The sequence below is a fragment of the Prionailurus bengalensis genome, chromosome A1, assembly GCF_016509475.1.
Source record: "Prionailurus bengalensis isolate Pbe53 chromosome A1, Fcat_Pben_1.1_paternal_pri, whole genome shotgun sequence".
NCBI classification, from domain to species: domain Eukaryota; kingdom Metazoa; phylum Chordata; class Mammalia; order Carnivora; family Felidae; genus Prionailurus; species Prionailurus bengalensis.
The window spans coordinates 37,474,653-37,500,790 of NC_057343.1; the positions used below are offsets into that span (position 1 = coordinate 37,474,653).

General features: G+C 38.2%; 1 protein-coding gene across 1 annotated transcript; it reads right to left on the bottom strand.

Moving 5' to 3' along the window:
- Positions 1–1,500: 1,500 nt before the first annotated feature.
- On the bottom strand, positions 1,501–7,451 carry PCDH20 (protocadherin 20). Its single transcript, XM_043580195.1, has 2 exons — positions 6,811–7,451; positions 1,501–5,768 (listed from the first exon to the last, which is right to left on the bottom strand). The coding sequence occupies exons 1-2, from the start codon at positions 6,940–6,942 to the stop codon at positions 3,042–3,044; spliced, it is 2,859 nt and encodes a 952-aa protein (XP_043436130.1). The 5' UTR covers positions 6,943–7,451; the 3' UTR covers positions 1,501–3,041.
- Between the last annotated feature and the right edge of the window lie 18,687 nt (positions 7,452–26,138).

Here is a 26,138-nt window from a genome sequence, read left to right on the forward strand (position 1 = left end):
ATTAGAAGCCTTATGAACTATCTTACTGAAATCAAGGCAACTTCATACTGTGTCTAATACGGCTTTGGTGGTATAATTTCATAGCAAGATCATGCTTGTTGTTTTCATAAAACACATGCAGAACACCCAAAATACAAAGGATTTGGATTTTGTTTTTAATACACTCATACTACAAAATTATTTTAAAAGAAGGATCTATTTTTCTTTCTTCCTTTGTAACCACCATTGATAGAAGTGTTACTGCCAGGAAAACTTTTTTTTTTTTTTAATAGGGTCAGGGAATGACTCTAAAGATTCAAGTAACGGAAATTGTTTTTTCCCCTGTAGCTGAAATTGCTACGTTGGTTTTAAGTTTCCCAATCCAAATTAATGAACAATTTTCTCAGTAGTCTAAGAATGGATTTGGCAGTGCAAAGATCAGAGCAATCTCTTCTTCATTAAATTGGGCAAAGAGGACTCACTGGTTCTCAAACTGTTAAATGGATATTAGGGTTTTTAATGAATGGAACATTTATTTTTGTGCCAGCTCAACTAGCAACATTGACATGATTAGCATACATTTTGGCAACTGTGCTAGCACAAGGTGTTAGTAAAAAGGGGCTTTTATCTTTGAGCTTAATTTGCTTTAACTTTCCTTGTTATAAATATTTTTAATGTGAAGGAGATGGTTTTGTAAAGGAAATCCTGGCACAAGAAGTTATTCAGAAATATGTCTTTTTATTAATGTTACAGGCATCTCTCATGCTAGAGATGAAGTCTATACCCCGAAACACAAAAACGGTCTTCAAATTTAGAAATAAATAAAATATTTTGTTACTTATACTCCTGTTGACACCACTGCACTCTGGAGGATTTTTTAAAATTAATATCACCACTTGTTTCATACATAGTTCCTTCCTTTAAAAAAGAGAAATAAGGTATAAAAATGGTAGAGGGTGGATTCCTCCATTGCTATAGATCTGTTAGGAATGAAAAGTTTTGGGGGTTAAATGATCTTAGTTTCTTAGCTCAGGTGCCTCTCATACAAAAGGAATTTTCAATAAAAATATATTTCCTTTTTTTTTTTTTTAACAAACAGTACTGCCTCCTATACTTATTCAAATTGTCAAACTGAAGAAAACAAGAAAAATGAGTCAATACAAATTCAAAAGATCTTGGGTGTTTGCATTCAGTTTTTTTTGCAATGTATTTTTAAAATGCATTGAAAGCTATTGTAACACAGCTAACAGAGGATTTGTTATAAGTATGTAGTAAGATGAATGTTTATAGCTGATACTAAATCAAAAATTAATATGCATGTGCACATGCGTGGGTATAAATTCTCATGTGAACTTCTGTGAAACATATAGGCATACCCTCTATTTTATATATATATATATATATATATATATAATATATACACATATATACACACACACATATACACACACACACACACACATATACACACACACATACACATACATACACACACACACATATTCAATGCTTTACCCAATGTTTAATTGAGTAATGAATTAGTTTAATATAAACTCTAGCAAACAGAATATTTATACTGTGCCCACATTTATCTCTAAAAGCAAACAAATGCCAATAACAGGCACTTCAGTGAAAGTACAAGCCTGTGTTCAAATATAAAATGGTAAAAATGAGAAAGAAATTATGAAAATATATACCTTTAATTTGCAGACATATAAACACGTTTGGTACAGTACAGACACATGATGCCAAAAAGTAGAATGGTCCAGCTTAAGCTAACACATTCCTTGTTTACACAGATATTTTGCTATAGCTCTCCTATAAAATAAAATTCCCAGCTCACACAATGAAGTGAAAGAGATCAATCACCGAGGAACCAGCCTGCTTCATTGCAAAGGATTCAGTAAAAGCTAAGTTATCAAAGCAATCTGCTGCTGGGCTTACAAATAAACTCTTGGACCTAATCCAAAGCCAAAGGAAGGAAGCCAGAAATGGTGGCCAACAAACCCAAACGACAACAAAAAAAGAAGTATAACTTTTATATAAGGGGCCCAACTAAAACAACCAGTAGTGCTCACTAGCATCTAGAATAATTCCATTTTAATATGATTTTTACTTACTCATGTGATAAATGAGTCCAAGAACATAAAAACCTAATGTATAACCCAAGCATAAAGCATACCTGACAAGTTGTCAAAGCACCAAAATGTCGTGAACACCTACAAAGCAACTAAAGATTGAAACATTTCTTTGCTCCTGGCTGTTTTCCTTGGACACAATTTCCAGTTACAATGTTTGGAAGGGAGAATATATACATTTCCCCTGTAGTAATAGCAAGTGCAGTGGCAAAGCAAACAGAAAGCAATCTGAGTACATGGAAAGTGAAATACTCTTCAGCAGGTCAAATCCTTAACACGTGGCCATGTTTTCACCCTTGCTAAAGAGGAAGTGCGCTTCTTTGTTAATGCCTTCTCTTTCAAACTATACAAGATGTACTTGTGAGGTAATAAACATTCTGTTTACAAATGCATTTCTTTTCTTTCTTATCATACATTTAAGTGCAGTGAAATTCAATTTATTTCAATGTCATATTTCTTAAATGTTAAAAACAATATATTTAAAATATACTCTTTCATTAATTTCATGTACAACAACTGTCATGTACAATACCTCAAAACTGTTCCCTGCAAAGGAGTAGTTGATGCCCTCTTGTGGCTAAAGGACTTTTTAGACAAAAAAAATGCAATGTACCATTTTCTTACCTTATTCCCAGGTTCTACCAATCTGCTTGGTGAATGAAAGCTGCAAATCATGTCCAAGCTTTTTTTTTTTTATATAACAGTTCTCTATAGCTGTTAGTACTAATTTTCTTTAGAAAATGCTGTACACATTTTATAACCTCTGATTTTGAATTTAAAAACCTGTAAACAGCTTATTTACAATATAGTACAAGTTATAAATTAGTTGTCCTCCGTTGGAACTGCCATCTACACACTCTTGTTTAGGTGATGAGACTACCCCAAGTCAGTGAAAACATCTCTGGGTTATTCCACAATGAAATGTCAAATATTAGAAATAGCCACTGGTTTCCTCTCTCTCATATGCAAGTCGATTTTTCCTTTGAGTGGAATTTGTACTTCCAAATTTTCGTCTTCCCTGTGATGCTTTTTCCCTCTCCTTAAACAGATGTATATGCCCATCCCTGTTACAAGTGTGATGGAACCCAAGCTTATTACAGACAGAGCTACTAAGGTAGGCACACAGGACACAGACTCAACTTTCCTGTGAGTTGGTTCTATGGAGATCTGTGGTTCTTTCTCCTCTATGTTAATTTCTGGTTCCTTTCTTAAAAGACTCTCAATGTAGCTCTCGTTACTGACAGTGTCGTTGACAAATAGATTCACCATGACCGTGGAGTGGAGAGGTTCGGGATAACCATGATCGCTCACTTTCACCAGTAAACGATGGAGTCCATAATCTGTCTGCAGCAATGCCTCTTCCAAAGTAATGTTGCCGGTTTTAGGGTCAATCCTAAAGGACTCGGGCCTAGGACCTCTTCTTCCTATGATGCTGTAAGCTATGACAGCGTTCATGCCCGTGTCTTTGTCAACAGCATAGACCTCTGTGACTGGGGAGCCGGGCAGAGTAGAAGGCAGTACCAACAGGTAGGACATGTTAGATTGAGGGAACAGAACAAGAGGAGGGTTGTCATTGATATCTAGAAGGAGAATTGTGATTTTTGCAGTTGAAGAGAGGGCAGGCTCGCCCCCGTCAACAGCTTCGACCCACAAAGTATAGGAGCTCTGCTGCTCTCTGTCCAAAGAGACTTTGGCTCTCAGCATGCCCTTTCCTGTGTCTATGACAAAAATATCACTCTGGTTCACCACCGAGAGGGCGACCCATCCATTTCGTCCGGCATCAGCATCTGTCACACTAATTACCCCAATTTCACCATATCCTGGAAAGTTTTCTGGCACAAAAAAGCTGAAGTCCTTGTTGATGAACCTAGGGCTGTTGTCATTTTTATCCAACACCGTGAGAGCCACAGTGGCTACTGATTCTCTGGGTGGCTTCCCAGAGTCAACAGCTCTGACTGTGTACCTGTACTTTTCTTTCTCTTCTCGGTCCAGCTGAGTAGAAACTGTCAGAATTCCTGTGACACTGTCTAAGGAAAAATACGATGGGGCATCAGGTCCCAGAAAATAGGAAACCTGGCCTCTCTCTCCACTGTCAGCATCTGTAGCATAGAGCTTAGTCAAAAAGGCATTGGGTGCGTTGTTTTCTTCAATAGTTAGTTCCAGCAAGGGTTGCAGGAAAATAGGGGCATTGTCATTGTCATCTAAAAGTTGCACTTTAATAATTTTTTTGACATGAAATCCCTCAGAGTTCCAGGCCACCACAGCTATTTCATAGAACTGCTGTAGCTCATAGTCCATAAGTTTTGTGGTTTCCAGCAAATATTCGTTACTGTATGGTTTGTAAGGTGATAACCGAAATGGTCCTTCACCGTCCAGGTAGCAGTTCACCTTGTATTTACCTTCTGGATCTCTTATGGTGAAGAATGCAATTGGAGTGTTAATAGGCTCCAGTTCTTTCAGGTAAACAATACCATCCACCTCATTTGCTATATACCGAGGCACAATTTCAGGTGGTCTGAAAATGACTTTGATAATGGTCACCAGGGCCGTGGTCACAGCGGGGATGCAGCCTGGCCCGTTGGCAAGGATGGTGAGCTTGTGCGTTTGCAGAACACTCCCCCCGATCTTACTGAAAAGTTTAATGACTCCGGTGGTTTCATCCAGATGGAATAAATCCTTGGATGCCTGTGGAACTTTCTGGCTGTACGAGTAAGTGATCTGAGCATTGGTTCCCAAGTCTCTATCCACAGCCTGGACAGCTGCAACCGGTGTGCCCACTGTAGCATTCCCAAACACAGTGACATTGATTTGTGAGTCTGCGAAGAGAGGGCAATTGTCATTAATGTCAGTTATGCCAATGGTGAGGGTGGCGCTGCCCAGCAGTGGTGGGGACCCACCATCCTCTGCTATGATGATGCTCACATACTGGTCCTGGGTCTCCCTGTCCAGTAGTCCCATGACAATTAGATAGGGAGTGCGCTCCCCATTCTCATTCTCCTCCACATCCAGGGTGAACATGCGATGGTAGTCCAGCAAACGGTAGGTCTGCACCCCATTCGTGCCTATATCTGGGTCCATGGCAGGGTGCTCTATGGCCAGCCGGGTGTTTACAGGTGCGTTTTCTGGCACCCAAACTGAGATTTGGGAAACGGGGAACTGCGGGGCATTGTCATTAATGTCCCGGATTGCGATTTTCACCTTCACAAACCGAAAGTACTCCTGAGGCAGGACCAGTACGTCCAGAAGCAAAAGACAAGAGTCAGAGGAAGGGGAGGAGGAGATGGAAATGCTGCCGCCCCAGGCACCTCCTCCACCTCCTTCTAGACACAGGGCCTCCCGGTCGATCTCCTGGTCAGAAGTGTGCAGCTCCCCGGAGCGGTTGTCTAGGGTCACGTACTGGCCACTCAGTCCCCGGGAAGCCAGGCTGAAGGAGAGAGGGGGGCTCCGCTCAGCCAGGGTGCGCTCAGGCAGCTGCGGCAGCTGGTTCTGCCTCCCGGCGGCTCGGGGCACCAGCCGCAGGTCCTCGGCCAGGCTGCCGATGAGCACCCCCGCCGGCAGTCCCTCGTTCAGGCTGTACAGAAGCTCCGTGGCCCGGCTGTAACTTGCGAGGCAGTTGAAGGGTCCCACGAAGAGGAAAAACAGAAAGAGATGCTGAAAGTGGGGGGAGGGGAGAAGGCTCGTTACACACACGCGGGAACACGGAGATTGGAGTCAGAAACCAGTGTCACGGGGTCATATTTGCCCCCATCCCCGTTCCCAAAGGCAAACCCTCTAGTCGGAGAGGGATGGAGAGGAAACTTGCTGTAAAGGAGATCTTTGGGGCAACATTGTCGCCAAAACTTAATGTTTCTGTTCAGTTTCTGCAACCCCCCCCCTTTCCCCCCGCTCCCCATCAGCACCCTCATTGAGTTAATAATCGGAATCCCAAGCCATAAAGCATCCCTGGAAACACGCGGCCGAGTGGAGAGGACTCCGCTCAGGGACTGCGCAACGCCGCAGGGAAACCACCGGGGTAGGCTACGGAGAGGGAGAAGGTTGGTAGTGGAGAGGAATGAGCGATGATGGGCGATTCATCAATTTATTTCCCATTGAAATGTTTCTACCACTAAGGTCCCCGGAACGCGAAATGTGCTACATCCCTTTTTGTGAGACCACCGCTGCCAACAACAATATCAATAATAATAATAACGGGAAACATAGTGACACGTTTCCTTCGGAACCCCCCCCCCCCCAATTAAATAAACACTTTGGGTCAGAGAAGTGATTTTCATTTTAGCTCTCATCTATCAAACCGAAAGGACCTGGATCTCCACCTACTATTAAGCCCTCACTAATCCCCCTCCCCTAAGGGAAGAGTAGGAAAGGCGGAAAATGCTTACGCAAAAACAATTTGTCAATTACAGGGGCCAGTGCTAGCAGGTGCCGGCAGCAGGACATAATCTCCGCACCCCTGTGTCTCAAGCCGATAACCCCCTCCCCCTACCTCATCTGCCTACATTCCTATTTCAGAAACTTCCTCTCCCGACCCAAGGACTAGCCGATTCCTTGCTAAAATGAAGACACCTTATCCCAAACTCCCTTTCCCTCCCCCAACCTTCCCGTGAAGTTTGGATTAAGGTAAAAGGTTCGAAAAACCGTCAAGGAGTAGGAACTGCCTCACAGCACCGCAACTTGTCTGGACCCCAACCCTTACCGGCAGGCTTCTGTGGCTGGTGCTGCTCCTGGGACGACTTAGACGCCCCATATCCAGGCGCGGGTGCCAGGTCGCCGGGCGCCAGCTCACTGCCAGGGCCCGCGAGCTGCGCGCATTCCCTCGGCCGCGCATTCCCAGGGAGGCTGCAGTCAGCGCGCTCCTGACGGGAGGGCGGCAGAAGACACTCCCTCTCTGTTCATGCAAATCGCTGGGGAACTTCAGCCAATAGTCACTGGCTCCTCAATTAAGGATGGGAGCGAAAGGGGGGCGGAAAGGCGCGGGGCTGAAGGGCACGGTCATGGTTTCCTTCCCAGGACGTGGGTGAGTCCGGACCCCGCCGGAGGAGCCGGAACGGGGGGACTTGCCTCTCAAGACTGCGACGTGGCGCCACCCGGTCTGGCCCCGGAGCGCGTGCCCACCAGATCTCCCTCCTCGCCGCACCAGTCACAGCTCAAGTCCACAGGTTGCGAGCACGACAGGGCGAATTAGCATAAATAAATAAATAAGCCTGCTTCTGTGTATCTGGATAGAGAGCGAGGAAGTCGGCGCTACAGAGCAGCCACAGGCGCGAGCCCCAAACGCTTGCTCCTGCCACCAGTTCTTCGGAGAGACTTGGATCAGGCGGTGTTTGCAACAGAGAGAGAAAACCTGCTCTTCTCTGCGGAGGGAAGGAATCCCAAACTCTTCCTAAGGTGGTCTGAGCCTGAAAAGCAAACCTATGAATTCGGTGAGGGATTTGACCTGCTCTAATTTTGAAGCTTCGCCATTGGTGGCCAGTTTCCTAGTTGTACGCGCCAGGGTCTCTGGGTGTCTTCCTTGTGGTCCTACTTTAGAGGCAGTTGTGGCTTCTGGCCAGGGGAAGAGCCAAGGGGGGGAGTGGAAACAATTGTGTGGTAGCACAAGTAGTTCTGCCTGTAAGTAATTTGAACATACTTCTCTCGGGGTGAATTTTCTTTTTTCACTCACTGAAGCTTAGGTTAAAAAAAAAATTGGTTACTTTTCAAATTATCACTTCCCCCCCACCCCCCTTGGAATACTTCTTGGGAAAGCAGGCCTTTAGAAAGGAATCCTGGAGGAGTGTGGTGCAAAAATGCTTGGACATTTCCTCGGACTCTCACACTCAAGGGCCATGTGACCTGTTTCTTCATTTATAAAATCAGGGCTGGTGAGAGACTCCAACGCATTAAGTCTCTGAAACACTTTTTGATCTGCAGGGTGCCATATAAATAATGGAAAAGACCATTGGTCTTTCCCTGCGTAGACATTTCTCTTCATCACTGGGTTTCCAGATAGCCTGTGCACTGCCCTGAACATAAAATCCTCCCCACTGAATATTTAGTGACTGAGCCCAGAATACAAAAATCTTCCTCCTGGGTCAGAGAAAGATCTAACATCCCTGTGCTTTCCATAGGCACCACTTTAATCTTCCTATTCTCCCTTATACTAACTAGAATATAAATTGGTTGGCTGAACTGATTGTTTTGCTCTTTCCTCTTTTCTCTTCATCCCGACTAATTCTAGAGACACGGAGTCCTAAATACTGACAACATACTACATCAAAACACCTGGTGTATGTAAGTTTCTTATTGAGCAATAGGACCATACACAGAGTGCACAAACAGAATCCCTTATAATACATATCTGGCGTATGCTAGGGATCTGGTTTACAAAATTAGCTCCCTGAAGCTCTTTAGAATGAAAATTGAGCGGGAGTAAAGTGGTGAACACAGGGCAATGTGTTCAGGTGGGCGTGAGGCCACTATAAAGCTGATAAACAAAGTACCGTCAGAGAAGTATGATTTGTCTGTCCTTACCTCTTCAGCTGCTAATTCTGCCCTACCGCTGACCTTTTACCATACTTGGTAAATATTTACTCACGGATCTGTAGTTGAAACATGTCCGATTCCAAAAATCAGTACCAAGCTGCTTCTGAAATGTGTTTAATTTACGTCTTCACAACTTACCCACAGCTTCCGGAAGTTTGGGGCACATGGCTAGAATCAGGCAATATGTCAGCCGTCAGAGTACATGTAGGCTGGACCCACAGTCGGAATTAATTTTACATCTGTACAGATGGCAACAGTGGTAGACTGTGTATCCTCCTTACAGTTCATGCCCTCTCCAACAGGTTAAAATCACTCACCTTTTTTTTTTTTTTTTTTTTTTTTTTTGGTGAAAATATGGGAATCTCTTTCCTTAATTTGTCCCTTGTTTACAATGACACCACATGGGAGCTGTAGTTTATGGAGATAATTCTATGGAAGGGACACTGCCTCTTTGTATTTATTTTGTTGACTGTCTTTAAGCTCCTTGGACTCTGTCTGTGGACTCTTAAACTCTTTCTTTTTCTACAGTGGATAGTTTTGGCACAGATGCACCATTTTCAAGTGTCCCCCACACCGCATCATGGCAGAATTTTGGTCTCCTGACTATACCATCCAGCTGCTCTCTATGGAAAAGGTTAGTGCGCCTCTTCTGCTTCATTAAGTAGGCAAGAAATTAAATCTGTGTATTCTATGATACATAGATTTAGCAATAATTTTGCTAGAGTGTTTCTAAAAAGCATGACCAAATGAACTATAATGTAAGTTGAAACATAGAAGTTAAACATTCTGGAGATAACGTTTGGAATGTCAGTAATAACCCCCATTGCTTTGTGATGGCAAAGTCCCTGGATGGAAGTTTGTCATCAAAACTGGAAGACCTGGGCACAATTTGAGGTAAAACTTTCCTGTCACAGTCCCAGCTGTTAACTGAGCTACTTGTTACTGTGTCTCCTTTTTGAAGATCTAAGCAGAGGTTTCATGCAGTTTTACACTGAATGAAAGAAGACCAAATACCCCTCTTTCTTCTCCTGTACCTTCATCCTGGGTACAGTGAAAGCATTCCCACCCTTCTGTTCCTTATGATGCCAGCCCTGTGACCTACCATCTGGTGTCACATATTTCTTTCTAAAGATGACTTAGGGAGCTTATGCTATTACTCCCTTGAAAAATAATACTTATGAACTTCTCAGATGTCTCAATTGCTCTGGGCCTGCTTCCCAGGTGTTTTGTAAAAATTGATCTAGAAGAATAGTTAGATTATATGCCTCCTGAGCCTATTTTTTTCTATAGACAAGGAAAACAATTTGATACAATAGATGGCACACTGAGCAGAGCCAGGAAATTTGGATTCCATTTTCTGGGTTGTTGCTAGGTTACTGTGTGACTTTAGGGAAGTTATCACACTTCTCTGTTTCAATTTCCTATGAATACACCCTATACACTACATGGACTAATAAGCATTAAATGGATTACCTAATATCTGTCATTAATAGACACTGGATAATGAGGCACAGGTGAATTTGATTATTACTTACTGTGTTTGCAAAGTTTAATTATTGATTAATATTCGTAATTAATAATAAATAATATTACAAGTAATATAATTAATAATTACTATAATAAATAAGTGTAATAATTAATATAATGATAATTAGTAAAATGATAAATAAATGTTAATTAATATTAATAATAATTTCCATTTACTGCAAGGCTTCTCCCATTGCAGTCTGATCTCTTTATAAGGGGTGAGCATGCTTAAGGTGTCTATCAGGATACCATCTTCAAACTTTGTACATCTATCAAACATACCCTAAACTTTAAAAATATTTGGAGTGTTTTGTTTTCCAGGCAGCTTTTATATCGAACCATTTAACATATTTTAATAACAGTATAGTATTCACAAAGGTTCATGGAATTAATATGTACACTGATATTTAAACCTATTTTGAACCATAGTCCTATAAATGTTCTAATTAATTCAGGATTGTAAATAAGTATAAATTTAGAATATGACCTTATTTTAAGAATATTACATTTTTGCTTATTAATATATGAAATGAGAAGCCCCTTTAGATGATTTAGATATATGCATGTAAACATATATTGTATATATTACATATATGTAAATGTAAATAGTGTAAAATATGGGACATATAATATAAATATGGTATAATATAAAATAATTACAATATGTATTTATAATTAAATATAATTATAATAATTAAATATATATTTATATAGTGTTTTTAAATTAAGTATGTATTTATATAATACATATTTTAAAATCTATTATTTTATAAATATAAATTATATACTTATACACATTACATAATATGTATAAATGGAATGTATGTGTATACAGACACACATTCTGTTTCTAATGAACAATCAAGATTGAGATATGATCACATTTATAAAGCCAATACAATATTTGAAAAATAATAAAATTGACCAACTACTGAGTATCAGTTATGTTTTGAACATGCTATCTATTTGGTTGCTCCTGATAACAGTTTTTAAATGTAGGTATTATTAGTTCAGTTTTACAGCCATAAATTACATGTCTATCAATATCTATGGCTCCAATCTGTGGCCTCCAAAGCAAATGGTCTTTCTACTCACCAGGATGGATGGATCTAGGCCCTGTATATATTTAAATGTATTGCAAGGAGTGCTTGGGTGGCTCAATTGCTTAAGTGTCTGACTCTTAATTTTGGTTCAGGTCATGGTTTCACGGTCTGGGATGCAGCCCCCAACCCCAACCCCCCCCCCCGCGTTGGGCTCTGCACTGACATTGTGGAGTCTGCTTAGGATTCTCTCTTTCCCTCTCTTTCTGCCCCTCCCTCTACTCTCTCTCTCTCTTTCACTCACTCTCAAAATAAATAAATAAATAAATAAATAAATAAATAAATAAATAAATGTTTTTCAAGCCAACAAATGTTTATCACTGATCTACAGTAAGAAAAACACTGTCAGCCTAGATTGGCTATATGATGCCTTTATGAAGTAAAAATTCTTTAGTCAGTTGCTATGTCCTAAACAGATACTCATATAGAAACACAAATTCCTCTATGTTTGGCCAGCTTCACTCTTAAGATTTGTAGACCTAGAATATATTATGTGAGTATATTTATTGTGTGTACTTGAAAGTCCTGCAAAGTTCCAAGTAATTATATTACTTAGATGCATTGCCTAGTTAACCCTCATTTTATATATTAGTTGAGAGCAAGAGAGATGGTGCATAACTAATTCAAAGTTTAGAAGTACTCCTATTTCATGGAATAGTAGATTTTGGCCTCAGGAATGTATCTGATATTAGAGGCTAACTATGACAAAAAGCAGTTATTTTCATACCTTCTATGCCTTCCTAAAGCTTTAACCTCAAACATTGCCATCAATACCAGTTAGTTACTTCATATTTTATTTTTCAAATTCACAAGTATTTTTAAGAATCAGTACTACAGTAGTTCCCCCTTATCTTCAGGGCATAATGTTCTAAGACCTCCAGTGGATCCCTAAAACCACACATAGTACTGAACGCTGTTTTTCCTATACATATATACCAATGTTAAAACTTAATTATTTTTAAGTTTATTTTTGGAGAGAGAGAGAGACAGAGAGAGAGCAGGACAGAGAGAGAGGGAAACAGAGAATCCCAAGCAGGCTCCGCACAGTCAGCACAGAGCCCAGTGCAGGGCTAGAACCCATGAACTGTGAACTTGTGACCTGAGCCAAAATCAAGAGTCAGGTACTTAACTGACTGAGCCACTCAGGCACCCTGAAAGCTTAATTTATAAATTAGGTGCCATAAGAGATTAACAACAACTAGCAATAAAGTAGAACAATCACAGTAATATACTGTGATAAAAGTTATGTGAATGTGGCTTTCCTCTCTCCCTCTCTCAAAATATCTTACCGTATTGTACTCATCCTTCTTGTGATGATGTGAGATAATAAAATGCCTGCGTGATGAGATGAAGGGAGGGGAATGATGTAGGCACTGTGACCAGCATTAGGCTACTATTGTCTTTCTGACAGCGCTGCGGGAAGGACAATCATCTGCTTCCGGATTACAGTTGCCCCGGTGTGGGGGGGGCGGTAACTAAAACCCCTGGAAGCAAAACAGAGGAAAAGGAGGGGATGACTGTAATTTAGGTAGATTGTTGGTCAAGTATATCAAACAAACTTAAAAAAAGAAAGAGCCTACATTGCATTTTCCCTACACAACTCAGAGATTAATTGTGTGGCTAATAGGAAATGAGCATATTGGTTCTTTTGCTTAAAAAGCTGTATAATTGCTTTAGTAAATAAATATGCATTTATACTCTGTGTATAAAAGGACACACATAAGATAAGTTACTATAATACAAACTTGTATTCTAAAACATTGAACATGGGAATGTGCAGTGTATGTGACTCCAGAAAGCATTTGTCTATACTAACGAGTACTTTCTTTTTGTTTTAGAAAACTTTGTGTAAATGGGTTTTACATTTCTCCTCTTTCCCCACATATTCCAAGAGGAAGGGTGGAGTGGGGTAGAACAGTCAAGGTAGGGTAGAGCAGTTCTTTTATTTTCAGAGCTTAATTAGCATCACTTTAACAGGGGTAAGTATAGCAAGGCAAAGTCATCAGAAAACCCCAGGCCTAATTTTAGCTCACACTTTCGACTTTCTCTCCTTATCCTCCAAATAAATCTTAAAAGCCATTTCCCACTCATTTAAATTTCATGTTCTTTCTTCTCACTTCTGGTAGAGGTGATAATGAGCAGTGAAATCATCAAAAGAAAGGTAGTAGGATTGAGGAGGAGACAAAAATGAAAGGCATGGAAAATCCACAAAGTAGATCAGCTGAATCGTGAACAGTTAACTGCATGCATGCAGCTTATTGATGACACATATGCCTTACTTCCCTGAGTCAGTCCCTGGGAGACGTGAAGGAAGGTATGGGCTGTGAGAGGATAAAGTAATCATAAGCCCTATAAATTAGCACAGAAATTAGGTCAGGGGCAAAAGAAATCCATGGAAGGAGAGACACCATTGCGAATTTCATTTGAGGGCACTGATCCCCCCATCCTATATCCTGTGTTCTTCAGATGCCACTTCTTCCTTCACAAACTGAAATGTTACATTTGGAAAAGCTTAATGAAAATTTGTGCTCAGGTAATGTTTTTACACGGATCGACAGATCTTTTGCCTGGCTTTATAAAATCTCTTTTCGTCTAATTCTTTGAATCTAAGGTAGGTTGGATGAAACCTGCATGACTGTTCTGATCTCTCTGTGTGGGGTATAAAAAAGCACCCAACTAGTACTGTAGGGTCAAGGAAACCTTTTTTCTATGACGTAAAAAGGCAACATTTTCATGGTGGTGAAAGCTGTCATCATTAGCCTCTTCTTTTGGGATATCCTTTTAGGAAGAGGGTAGAGATTGCTGACCTCAATTTCATTTACTGGTAACATCTACCAATTACTGAGCACGTAACTTTTGCCAGGTGCATGGTGAACCGTAGCTCTAATCTTCACAAGGACGCTGCAAGTTAATGATGACCCCATTTTAAAGATAAAGAATCTGAGACTTTCAGAGGGCGAGTGGGTTGCTCCAGGTCACACAGCTGGGAAGTGGCCAAGTTAGGATTGAACAAGAAACATTTGAGGTAGTTTATTTTAATGTTGGTGAATCTTTGCCCTACATATTCACTGAAATAAGCACATATATTGAGTATTGAATATGTGCACATTATAAACAATGCAAAGAATGCGACAGCAACAGAATCATTTAAAAACTACCAAACTTGTAGAAAAATTAAATAATAATTGACAAAAGTAAATGTCATATTTATGAAATAACAAATATTTTTTTCTTTATTTGGATTATCAAGAAAAGGAAGGAGATTTTATAAATTAATTTTCGTTAATGGTTTGGAATTATATGCCAATAAGACATCAGTTGGTGAAAGTAATATGCTTCTTGGTAATGAAATCATAAATATCCCAAAGACCATCTAATTCTTAATTATAGATAATGTTCAAATCTGGTCAAGTTGATATCAACTTTATTTAAAATACATTAATAATTATAGGGTTTTTTCCCCTCCCTATGGATAAATTCTTAACTAGATTTTGGTGAAACGGCACTAATAATAACTAGCTATTAAAGACAAAGTTGTATTACTAACTTTATTTAGATATTTGTGTGTTCCTTTAGGATTTAAAATAAGTCAGACAAACGTAGATGGGTGACTATTACTAGATTAATGTTTCTCATTACCCAGAATTTAGATTTTGTGTGATATAACACTCATAGACAAAGGAGAAAAGAAAGCTATAAAGAAAAAAAAAAGGGATTGATTTATGTGGGAAACAAACTTTTTGTATGGTATTTTTCTCTAAATGGAAAGGATTAAAAATTCCTTGAATGTGCCATAAGCATGACATATATTCTCTATAAAAGGGATTTTTTAAATTCTAAATGTGGAAATATATGGCATGCTTTCTTGAAACAACAACCAAAAAAATCCCCACTTCCATAGTCCAGTACATTTTAAAGAAGATCTAAATCTATTAAAGTCCTGTCAGAGCTTGTTAAACTATTAAGTAATGATCATAAAAGGCATTTTACACACAGCATATATACTAGGCATAAAGCTGAGAAATCTAAGATATCCTTGCTAGCTGCAAGTGTGAATATTTTAGCATTTTTGTGGTATTTCTGGATCAAAATTGATTCCAGGTGCCATCTCCACATATCCATATATATGTAATATAAGCTCTTTAAAAACTTTTTTTAAGTTTATTTATTTATTTTGAGAGAGACAGAGACCACATGAGTGGGGGAGGAGTAGATAGAGAAGAAGAGAGAGAGAAAATCTCAAGGAGGCTCTGCATCGTCAATGTAGAGCCCCACATGCAGCTCGAACTCACAGAAACTGTGAGATCATGACCTGAAACTGAAAGTTTAACCAACTGAGCCACCCAGGCACCCTGTAAGAGAAAGAAGCTCTTTAGGCTAGACGGATCCTTTGAATCTGCATCATTGCCAATGGCTCTCTGAAGTTACCCCACAGCCTATAGTTTACCTCCTTCATACCATAATCAAACCAGCAGTGACCTTTTTTTGGGGGGGTAAAAGGATAAGTTTTCACTTCTACTTACTGTTAATAAAAAAATATTAGAAGTCTTGAGTCACCTATATATTTTTCCTTCAACAGATTTTGGCAAGTAGACAGCATATTCCTTAGACTTTATTAGAGGCTAAAGAATGACAGATACGACATAGAAGGTGCTAGACTCTTTATTGTTGTTGCTTTTGCATATTTATAGCCCACTTTCCTTGACTTTGCATGTTCATAGTCTACTTTTCCTGAATGTCTGATGCTACACTTAAGTATGTTTTGTATCCACTACCTATGACCTTTATTGATTTGGTTGGATTTCCTCTTCTCACTTTGTAGCTATACATTTCTCCAAAGATTCTGTTTTCTGGTCACTCACTGGGGAGCCCTCTCATTACAATTCTAGTCATCTCTTTCTGTATTTAGGCTTCCCAATGCCATTTCTAAAGTCCCCAAATTCTACACATTCAAAAATTTTCCTGTCACTAGAAGTCATCTACGGTTGAAAATGTCTTTCTCCTAGGTGACATCAAAGTCCCTCCTTAAGGATACTTGCTCCTTCTTCAAAATGGCCTGTTCTCAGTCAAATAACCTAACCTATGACAGTGCTTCTAGCATAGAGCTTTAAAACATACTAATTACTGAAGGGTAGTTCATAAATATTGTGAAACCAATAGCTGCTATTGCCATTTGTTGAGGGAAGGCAGAAATGAGGTGCATGGTTTTGTTTTCACCATACTGATACATAAATAACTGACTGTTCCTAGAAAATAGCACATACAGAAGTTTGAAGAAATCACATAGCAGTACAGAGCACTGTTGCCTGAGAAAAGTCAGCAACCTACCTCACAAGAGGCTCCAGAGAGTTGAATTAGAGTAGTAAGAAAATAATAACAGCCACAGAGCTTTGAACATTCACTGGACTAAGATACACAGTTGACCCTTGATCAACACAGGGTTAAGGGGCTGACCATCCACACAGTCAAAAAGCCACACATAACATTTGACTCTCCCCGAACTTAACTACTTATGGCCTTACCAATAAGCATAACAAGTCAATTCACACATATTTTGTGTATGTATCATATACTATATCCTTACAATAAAATAAGCTGGAGAAAATAAAATGTTATTAAGAAAATCATAAGGAAGAGAAAATACATTTACACCACTGTCCTGTATTTATTGAAAAAAAAAAAACAAACCTGCATGTAAGTGGACCTCTGCATATCAAACCCATGTTGTTCAGGGATCATTGTATATGCATATATGCGTATTCACACATATAGATTTGTGTGTATCTTACATCTATATGTCATATATGTCTATATGTGTGTGTGTGTGTCATACATAAATTCTCACAATAGCCCTATCAGTAGGAATTACTGTTTCCAATTTAAGAATGGGGACATTCCAGTTTAAAGCATTATGTACATTATCCAAGATCACACAGCCAGACTGAAAGAATTTTTTCTTTCTTTAAATTTTAAGTCATCTCTGCACCCAACAAGGAGCTCAGAACTTAAAACCCTGAGGTCAAAAATTGCATGCTCTACTGACTGAGCCAGACAGGCGCCCCCACACAGCCATATTTAAAACCTTCCAAGCATTACCTTAATTCAGACACTATATATTACTGAGCTATATAGCACAAACTGAAAATTCTAATTTGGGGAAGGAGGGGAGACTACATTTTAAAATCTCAAGCTTAACTCATATTGACCTAACCTGACTGTATGTCCCAGTTTCTTAAGTCTGTTTTAGCCTGTTGTCCCAGGGCATACCCTCTTTCACTCTTAAAATACTGTGGTTGAGATAATGAAATATAAGACCAACTTAAGTGAACTGTATTTACAAGATTGGTGCAGAAACTCAATGTGCAATGAAAATATAACTGTTACAAAGGCTTTCATACTTCTGTGGCATGGTAAGTGCATTCTTTTCTGAAGACAGATCTAAGTGGGAAGCAAAAGAACGAGGAGGGTCAAACTGTAAAGTGAATCAAATGTTTATTCATAGCAGACTAAGCTTTGCACTTTGCAGCCAATGGAAATGGGATCCTTAAAGCCATTTGGCTTCAGTTCCAGGTCGCTGCTCAGTGCTTCCATGCACACATCCTTTAGGATGCTCCTTTTTTTTTTTTTTATTTCCAAAGCTGGTTGGTCTCTGTGGTGATGAACACCTGCTTTAAAAAACAAACAAACAAACAACAAACAAACAAACAAAAACCCTTTCTCAGGGTCGGACAAGAAGCTGATATCTGGGAACCATTCCTTTTCATTGAAGAGCAATTTCATGCTTCTGCTCTGATTGCGTGATCAGGGAAGAGGACGTTTTTCCTTATTGTCAAGGTGTGGAAGGGCATTCCACTGTAGCTTGTAGGTAGGGACAAGGGGACAGTCAGCATTGTGCCCATGAGGCTAGGCTTTGTGGTCAGACAGACCTGGCTTCAATTCCCCATTCTTCAAGTTACTGATGGTGTTCCCTTGAATTTTACTTAGAACTTTGAAGACTCAATTTTTCCATTTGATAAAAAATGGTTTAAAATTTTCAGCACTTACCATTTTCCAGGCACTGTCATAGGAGCATTACCTATATTAAATCATTTAATTTTTATAACAATTATATAAGCTAGATACTGTCAACTATTGTTATTTTAATATGAGGTATAACGAGGCTCAGTAACTTGCCCCAGATCATACAGCCAGGAGTGGAGGAGCTGAGATTGGAAATGAGGGAGTGTGCTTCCAGAACCTATACTTACCGGCTCCCCTGTACTTTGTCCTACAAAACAGGATTGAGAGTACTTACTACTAGTGCTACATATTTAAATAAGAAAGTGAATTTAAAGCATGTCACAGTCATTAGCACAGAGTAAGTAAGGTTCAATAAGTGCTAGCTGTAAAAATAGTAGTTCCATTCACTCCTTCCCCTCTCCTTCCCATTCTTCATCTTCACTCAAATTAGACCGTGGTTGTTTTTGTTTCCCATACTCCGTAATTATTGCTGTTTCCAAACCTTTTTCCTCAATTTGGAAATCCCGTGTTCTCTGCTGAGCTTTTTCGAAAACATGCTTATTCTTCACAGTTCAGGGTATGGGACGTTTCTCATTCTGCTTTTGTGGTGCCTTCACATCAGTTTTCATCCCTGTGAGTTTTATTGTTAATTCGAACATTGGAATAAGTTATGATCATTTTTGCCTGTCTCCACATTTTCTTCTATATCATTTTTGGACAGAATAGAATATACTCATGCAGGTTTGCCATGTGGATGTAAACATTTTACTTATTTCAATGTTTCATATAAATATCATCCTAATGAAGTGTCCTTTATCCACAACTTTTCATTTATGGAAACAATTATAACATTATATAAGCTAGATACTGTCAACTATTGTTATTTTAATATGAGGTATAATGATTATTTAGTGTGTTACTAAATATTGGATATGTGTTTAAAATGGGATGTAAAAATTTAAGGCTTTTCAGTGTGTTTCAGTAAATATATCTTGATAATTTTTTGGTAGTTTGTAATAGCACTTGCAGTGTATGAGGATAGTCATTTGTCTACATTGATATCATTACCTGATAATAGATATATTTTTAATTTATTTTCTATATTATGGTTCCAAATATCACTTATTATTGTTTTCATTGGAATAGTAATAATTTCAAAAAATGAATTTCTTTTGTGTTTTTCATTTTTGGGAGGAATTGGTGGTTTTTCTTACTGCTTTATAAAGCTCATTATACAGTAGGGCACACAGTGCCATTTTATTTCTTTCAGATGTTTGGTAAATTTCTCATTTGTTCTGTCTTGACTTGTATTTCCCCTACTAAGTAACAAGCTGTGTATATATCATGGTTAACATGGACTGGGCAAATAGTTAATGCTCAACTAATAATTAAAAAAAATTTTTTTAATGTTTATTTATTTTTGAGAGAGAGAGAGAGAGAGTCAGAGAGTGAGTGGCGAAGGGGCAGAGAGAGAGGGAGACATAGAATCTGAAGCAGGCTCCAGGCTCCGAGCCATTAGCACAGAGCCCGATGCAGGGCTCGAACTCACGAACCGTGAGATCATGACTTGAGCCAAAGTCGGACACTCAACTGACTGAGCCACCCAGGTGCCCCGCTCAACTAATAATGTTTAAATAGTTAAAGCACTAATCTCTTAGCTTTTAATTATTTATTAGATATTCTACATGTCTTTAAGTTTCATTAGCAGCACAGATAATAAATTTCTAAACACAGGAGACTCTGCCTGTTTATACAATACTTGCATAACACTATTTATTTAATTTTAACGAATATAATAATGTGTGTTAACATTAAGGTACTTTGACTATAATACGTATTAAGGTAGTACTCTACTGTGAACATACACAGTATAATTAACATTCCAGAGTTAAAGTATAATGTGGCTAACTTTTTTATTGAAGAAACATGAAATTCTTTCTTTTCAAATTCAATATAGGAAATGTTGTGTTCTCATTTTCATCTCTGCTGGATGGACCTCCTAGCATCCAGAGATGGTTGATCCCATGAGATCTTCTAATCCATTTGTTCCTTTTCTTGGTCAATAATTTCTTCCCTAGAGTTCAGCAAAATGACAATCATGTAAAGATACTTTGCTCCTCCAGGGAAAATGTTTCCTTTTTTCTTTGCTTTGATAAACTGTTCTTTTCATTTTTAGCTCCAGTTTAAAACATGAGGGAGAGCAATAAGTGAACAACTGAATGAAAATGAAAACAGAGTTGCTTCTCCAATAGAGTAAATGCCTTTGGGTGAGGAGTGACTCTCTTTTACTCTTCCCATGGTCTCTGGTATATTTTTCTTATCTGCAAAGTACAGGAAATAAGACCTTTCTCTGATGTCATGTGGATTAACTAAAAGTGTGTCGGTAAAGAGCTTACATTTCTGAAGAAAAAAAAAAACGTTCTTTTTTCACTCTTGGGGTTCAAGTGGTCTTCAATCCCAAATCTTGATAAAGCTGTAGCCAGAGCATTACAGAAGAATCCTGCAGTAATCTTCGTACTGCAATGTCTATTACTCTTCACCATTGTCTCTCTCTCCCCTCTCCTCACTTCTCCCTTTTATCCAGTTTCTATTTCCTTCTGTATAATAGAAAAAATATGTTGTTTCTAAAAATCAAAGGTAGTAAGTAAGTCAGTTACTGGGATATTTCTGTCAACATACAGATATTTCACTTCACAAAAATATTATATGTCCTAGTAGAGCTACTTTATATTAAAGCAGAATTTGAGACTTTGATTTTTAATTTGAGATGATAGGCATTGCAGAAATGTGAACCCGTTGCTGGCTAAATCTGGACTTAATGACAGATAATATATTCTATACTTGAAAATCTATTCAGTAAGGGTGTATGAAAGTACTGCTATTAATAGGAATTACAAAACTACATTGGTCTTGTGCTTCAGTAAGTCTAGCTGACAACCATAAAAATAATTAGATGCTGTTATTATGCCAGTTAGAGATGAGGAAACTGAGGCACGGTGAGTATATTAGCTATATTAGGCAAGGTTATGCTACACTAACAAATTAATTCCAAACTCTTAGCAGCTTAACACAACCATAGTTTATTTCTTGCTTATATTACATGTCCACTGTTGGTCTCCTTGTGCTGTCAATCAGGATCAGGTTGAAGGAGTTTCCTTTTATTGTGACCCTTTCATCCTCTTTCTTTCTTTCTTTCTTTCTTTCTTTCTTTCTTTCTTTCTTTCTTTCTTTCTATGTTTATTTCTGACAGAGAGAGAGAGAGAGCACGTGGGTGGGGAGGAGCAGAGACAGGGACAGAGAGAATCCCAAGCAGGCTCTTTCCACGCTCAGTGCAGAGCCTGACCCGGGGCTGGATCTCATGAACCAAGAGATCATGACCTGAGTGGAATCAAGAGTCCATTGCTTAACTGACTAAGCCACCCAGGTGCCCTGGTTCATCCCATTTCTTAACTTTCGGGGACACTACATTGGGAAGGAGAAAACATGGAGATCTCATACTGATTTCTACCTCATTATGCACATATCTTTTCCACTCATAGCTCAGTAGCCAGAACTCCTCACATCTCTTGCTCGTTTGTAAGAGATAGAGAAATATAGTGCTCCCTTGTGCTTAGGAAGGAAAGGAGAATCAGATTTAAGCCCTCAGAATAATTTCAACAGATAGTTTAGGTAGCTTGTCCAAGGTCCAATAACTGGTAAACAGTGAAACTGCGATTAAAATCGAGAAACACTGGCTCCAGACCCTGTACTCTTAACAGCTTCACTATTGTTAATATCTGATAATGCCTGATGTCATTTTATGACCTCTGTCTTGCTCCAAGTTATACCATTCTTGACTGATTTTGTAATCATTTATTTCAAATATCCATTGATTTAAAGAACAAAATAGTGGCTTCTTAAAAATACATAGAGTGGCTCAGTCTTTTAAGCACCTGATTCTTGGTTTCCGCTCAGGTTGTGATCTCACGGTTTGTGAATAGGGCTCAAACTCACTGATGGTGTGGAGCCTGTTTGGGATACTCTCTTTCCCTTTCTCTCTGCCCCTCGCCCCCCTTGTGGTTTATCTCTCTTTCTCTCTCTCTCTCACTAAAAAAATAAATAAATAAACTTAAAAATTCATAGATTTACTCTTATCTAATATACATCCACAGGTGAGTACAACTATTGAGCATGTTCTTAAATATTATATATATATATATATATATATATATATGTAAATCTTATGTATAAGTATCATACCTATAACTAGCATATAAATATACATGATATTTCCAACAAACAACAATAACTGAGATTGTTCCAAAGTCTGTGTGGTTTACCTGATATTTTAAAAAAGTGTACCTTAATTGCTCATTCTCTTCAGACTCTTAAATATCACACTCTGTTACTTTATAAGGTTACTAGTCAAGAAGGAGGACAAAGCATTCAGGACAATCGACTCATGTCCCGGGGCTATCGAAATTCTTTTTTCTCAGTCTACAAAGAAAACAATATTTTAGTAAGTAGAAGCATGGGCAAACTCTGCCTAATGTCCTAAGTAAACAGCAGGTTAATTTCAGATTTTCTATATTATAATTTACATCCACTCTGCAAAAGCTATAAATGATAAAATTTGATTTTCCTACCCATTACTCTATTTCCTTTAGCCTAGTCAAGGAAAACAAAACTTAACCGCACATTAGATTTCAGGATACCTTCTTGTTATTGCCTGCTCAACAGTAAATAATATGAGGATCATAAAGTCTTGAAGAAGATGCTGAATTTCTTGTGGGAATGGGAAAAAAAAAAAAGCTCCCTGGTGTGTTAAGCTCATTCTGAAGAGTGCTTACTGGGGAAAGAAAGACATTTTATTGCCAAAGGAATTTAGGTGTACATAAGGTTACAAATTTGTATGGGTCTGCTAGAAAGAGTACATGTAATACTGAAATAAAGAATTTAGGATATCGAAGGTCCTGATTTTTTGTGCCTAGGGATTTGTGTCTTTCTTTTGATTTGGGTTCAATTTTAACTACTTTTAATCAGTTATTTTGTTACTGTGTAAGAAAAACATTGAAATCATTGACAACAGTATAAAACCTTAAATGAATAATTTAATAAAAACCCGTTTAATAATACAAAATGGAATAAACGTAGGTAAATTCAGACTTGGTTGTCTTGCACAATTTGAAAAATTAGAATTATCTGGTATATTTTTACACATTTAGCTTAAGAAGATGCCTTAGGGCCCAATCCACATTATAAAGTTCTCACTTTATAGATGGGGAAACTAGGCTCAGAAATGTGTAGGTGATGCCACTAATGGCAAGGCAAAACATGTGAATTCCATTTATAGTTACCTTCTAATGATACATACCTCTCTTTTATCTTTCACTGAGTTACAGTTCTGAAAATTTTTCAGTTGTGGATGTTATGATCTGTTATAATTATAGATGAAGATGCCTACTACAAATTCCTTAGATTTCATAGAATAAACAACAACAGCATTGAGGCAATGCAGAAGTGACCTCTCAGTGGCATGTAATGAATTAGGCACCTATTAACCTGACATCGTAGTGAATTTAGTTGTGACTTTAGAAGGCTCACTGGTTTCTTGTCTTCTTATTTCATGTAAGGATATTACATATTACATATTCTTTCTTATTTCACATCCTCTTTCAATACCACTTTAGTCATCTCAAAGAAGAAATCCTATTTTCTTATAGAGTCTATGAGATTATGATATGAATAGTTACAGAAAATAAAACTTTTTATTGTGTATATAGTGTAATTAGAAGCTTTTACTTTTTTTGGTATTGAAGCAATTTTTAAATTTTATTTATTTATTTAAGTTTATTTATTTTTGAGAGACAGAGAGTGCACAGCAGGAGAGGGGCACAGAGAAAGAGGGAGAAAGAGAGAATCTCAAGCAGATTCAGCACGGTCAGCACTGTCAGCACTCGAACCACAAACTATGAAATCATGACCTGACCCAAAATCAAAAGTCAAATGCCCAACCAACTGAGCCATCCAGGTGCCCTGGAAACTCACCCTGCGTAGCAAGAAGCAAGAAGCAGAAAATATTAGTTCTTATTTTAATCAAAGGGCCAACAAAGAAATAGAATTAGCTTCATTAGTAATCAGAGAAGTTAAAATTAAGACTTTATTGAGATGGCATGCTTATATTTGCTAAATTGGTGACATTTAAGAAGTCTGACCAAACCAAGTGTAGGTGAACATGACAATCAGTAGGAATACTCATATACTCCTGGTCTGTTGGTAGAGCAACCCCCCACCTCCCTTAGGAAACAATTTAGCACTGTTTAAGGATACTTATAGATGTAAAAGAACTGTAGTTTTTTGTTTTTTGTTTTTTTAAGAAGGAAATTATGAGTATACAACTCAGACTAGTAGCTGTATCTGAGAACAAGACAGGGGATGGCATGGAAAAGAAACAAAGATTCAAGAATTGTGGGTTTTGGTCTAGTTCTTAAGTTGGGTGGTGGGTTAATTTATTGTCTTTAGTCAGACTTTATTTATATGTGACGTATTATTTTGTTTGTATCAAGTATTATGCAATGTAAACATTAACTAGTAATTATAGCAAATATGTACTTTTATAAACTGAATCTCAATGTTTTACTAAAATTATTTTTGGGAACTATAAGAAACATTATATAACAGTGAGCTTTTTCCCCAAGGGAAAAAATTGTTACTAGGGTATAAATTAATATTCAATGAATTGGTATCAAAGAACTTCAAGATCTAGTTGTATACAAAAGTGAATAATATTTAGACTTCTGGAAGCAGAGGGACATGAAATGATTATAATATTCTATCACACGAAGAGCACTTGCAAAGTGTAATGGAAGCAGATAAAAGAAATCCCCGATGATTCCTAGGGAATCAATGGCATTTAAAGTTAAAAAATATTACAAAAGGAAAATCATTACAAAAAAGAAAAAGAAAGAGCAAGCAGCATGGTCACAGATGCTCAGGAATACTTAAGCAAAACATTTTGGGAAGATCAAGTTGCCCAGTGAGCGTGACATTTTGAGGCCGTGAAGTAGAGTTGTAGGGGTATGTTAACAGAGAAGAGAAGAAAATCAGGATATGAGGAGTATGCCCTCCATATTAATACAATTGGGTGCTAATTGGTAAGGAATTGAAAAATTTCTGGATGACTATGATTTATTTCTTTGCTAACTGGGACCATATTTAATGGGAAAGGTGACAATCTATTACACTTGTTAGGTTTCATATTCCTTATTTGATAAAGAATGATAAGCAAGAGTACTTGGACATGCAGGCCAATTTCTGGGGAAAGGTGAGACTTGGAGATGTTAATTATATTTTAAAAACATCAGCTTAGAAGTGACAGGTGAACCAGGGACTCAATAAAAACATCTAGGGATAATGGTGAGGGAAATGAGAGAATGAGTCAAAGGCAGAAATCTGGATTGTCATAATCAAGAGGCTGCCATAAGAGGCTGAGAAAGAGAAATCAGATTGGGAAGGCTGACAAAAGAGGTAATCATGTCAGTAGGGAATAAAGGATACTCTTAATAGATTGCTTAGGTGTTAGACACTTTACTGAGACCTTCACACTCTTTATTTCATGTCGTCTTCCCCATAGGCTCTGAAGTAATATGTTATGTTCCTAATTTTAAAAATGAGTTGAATGAAGCAGAGAACAGTTAAATTTGCTTAATGCCACACATATCTAGTAACCGTGAGAGATGAAGTTCAAACTCTGTTCTGTCTGACCGCGGCTCTCACTCTTAAATGCCCCTCTGTACCAGAATAAATTGAGAGTTGATAATGCCCAAAGCCAGAAAGTAATCAAATGGAAATTAATTAGAGAATGAAATCAAGATTGAAAGAGAAGTCATTAGCTTTA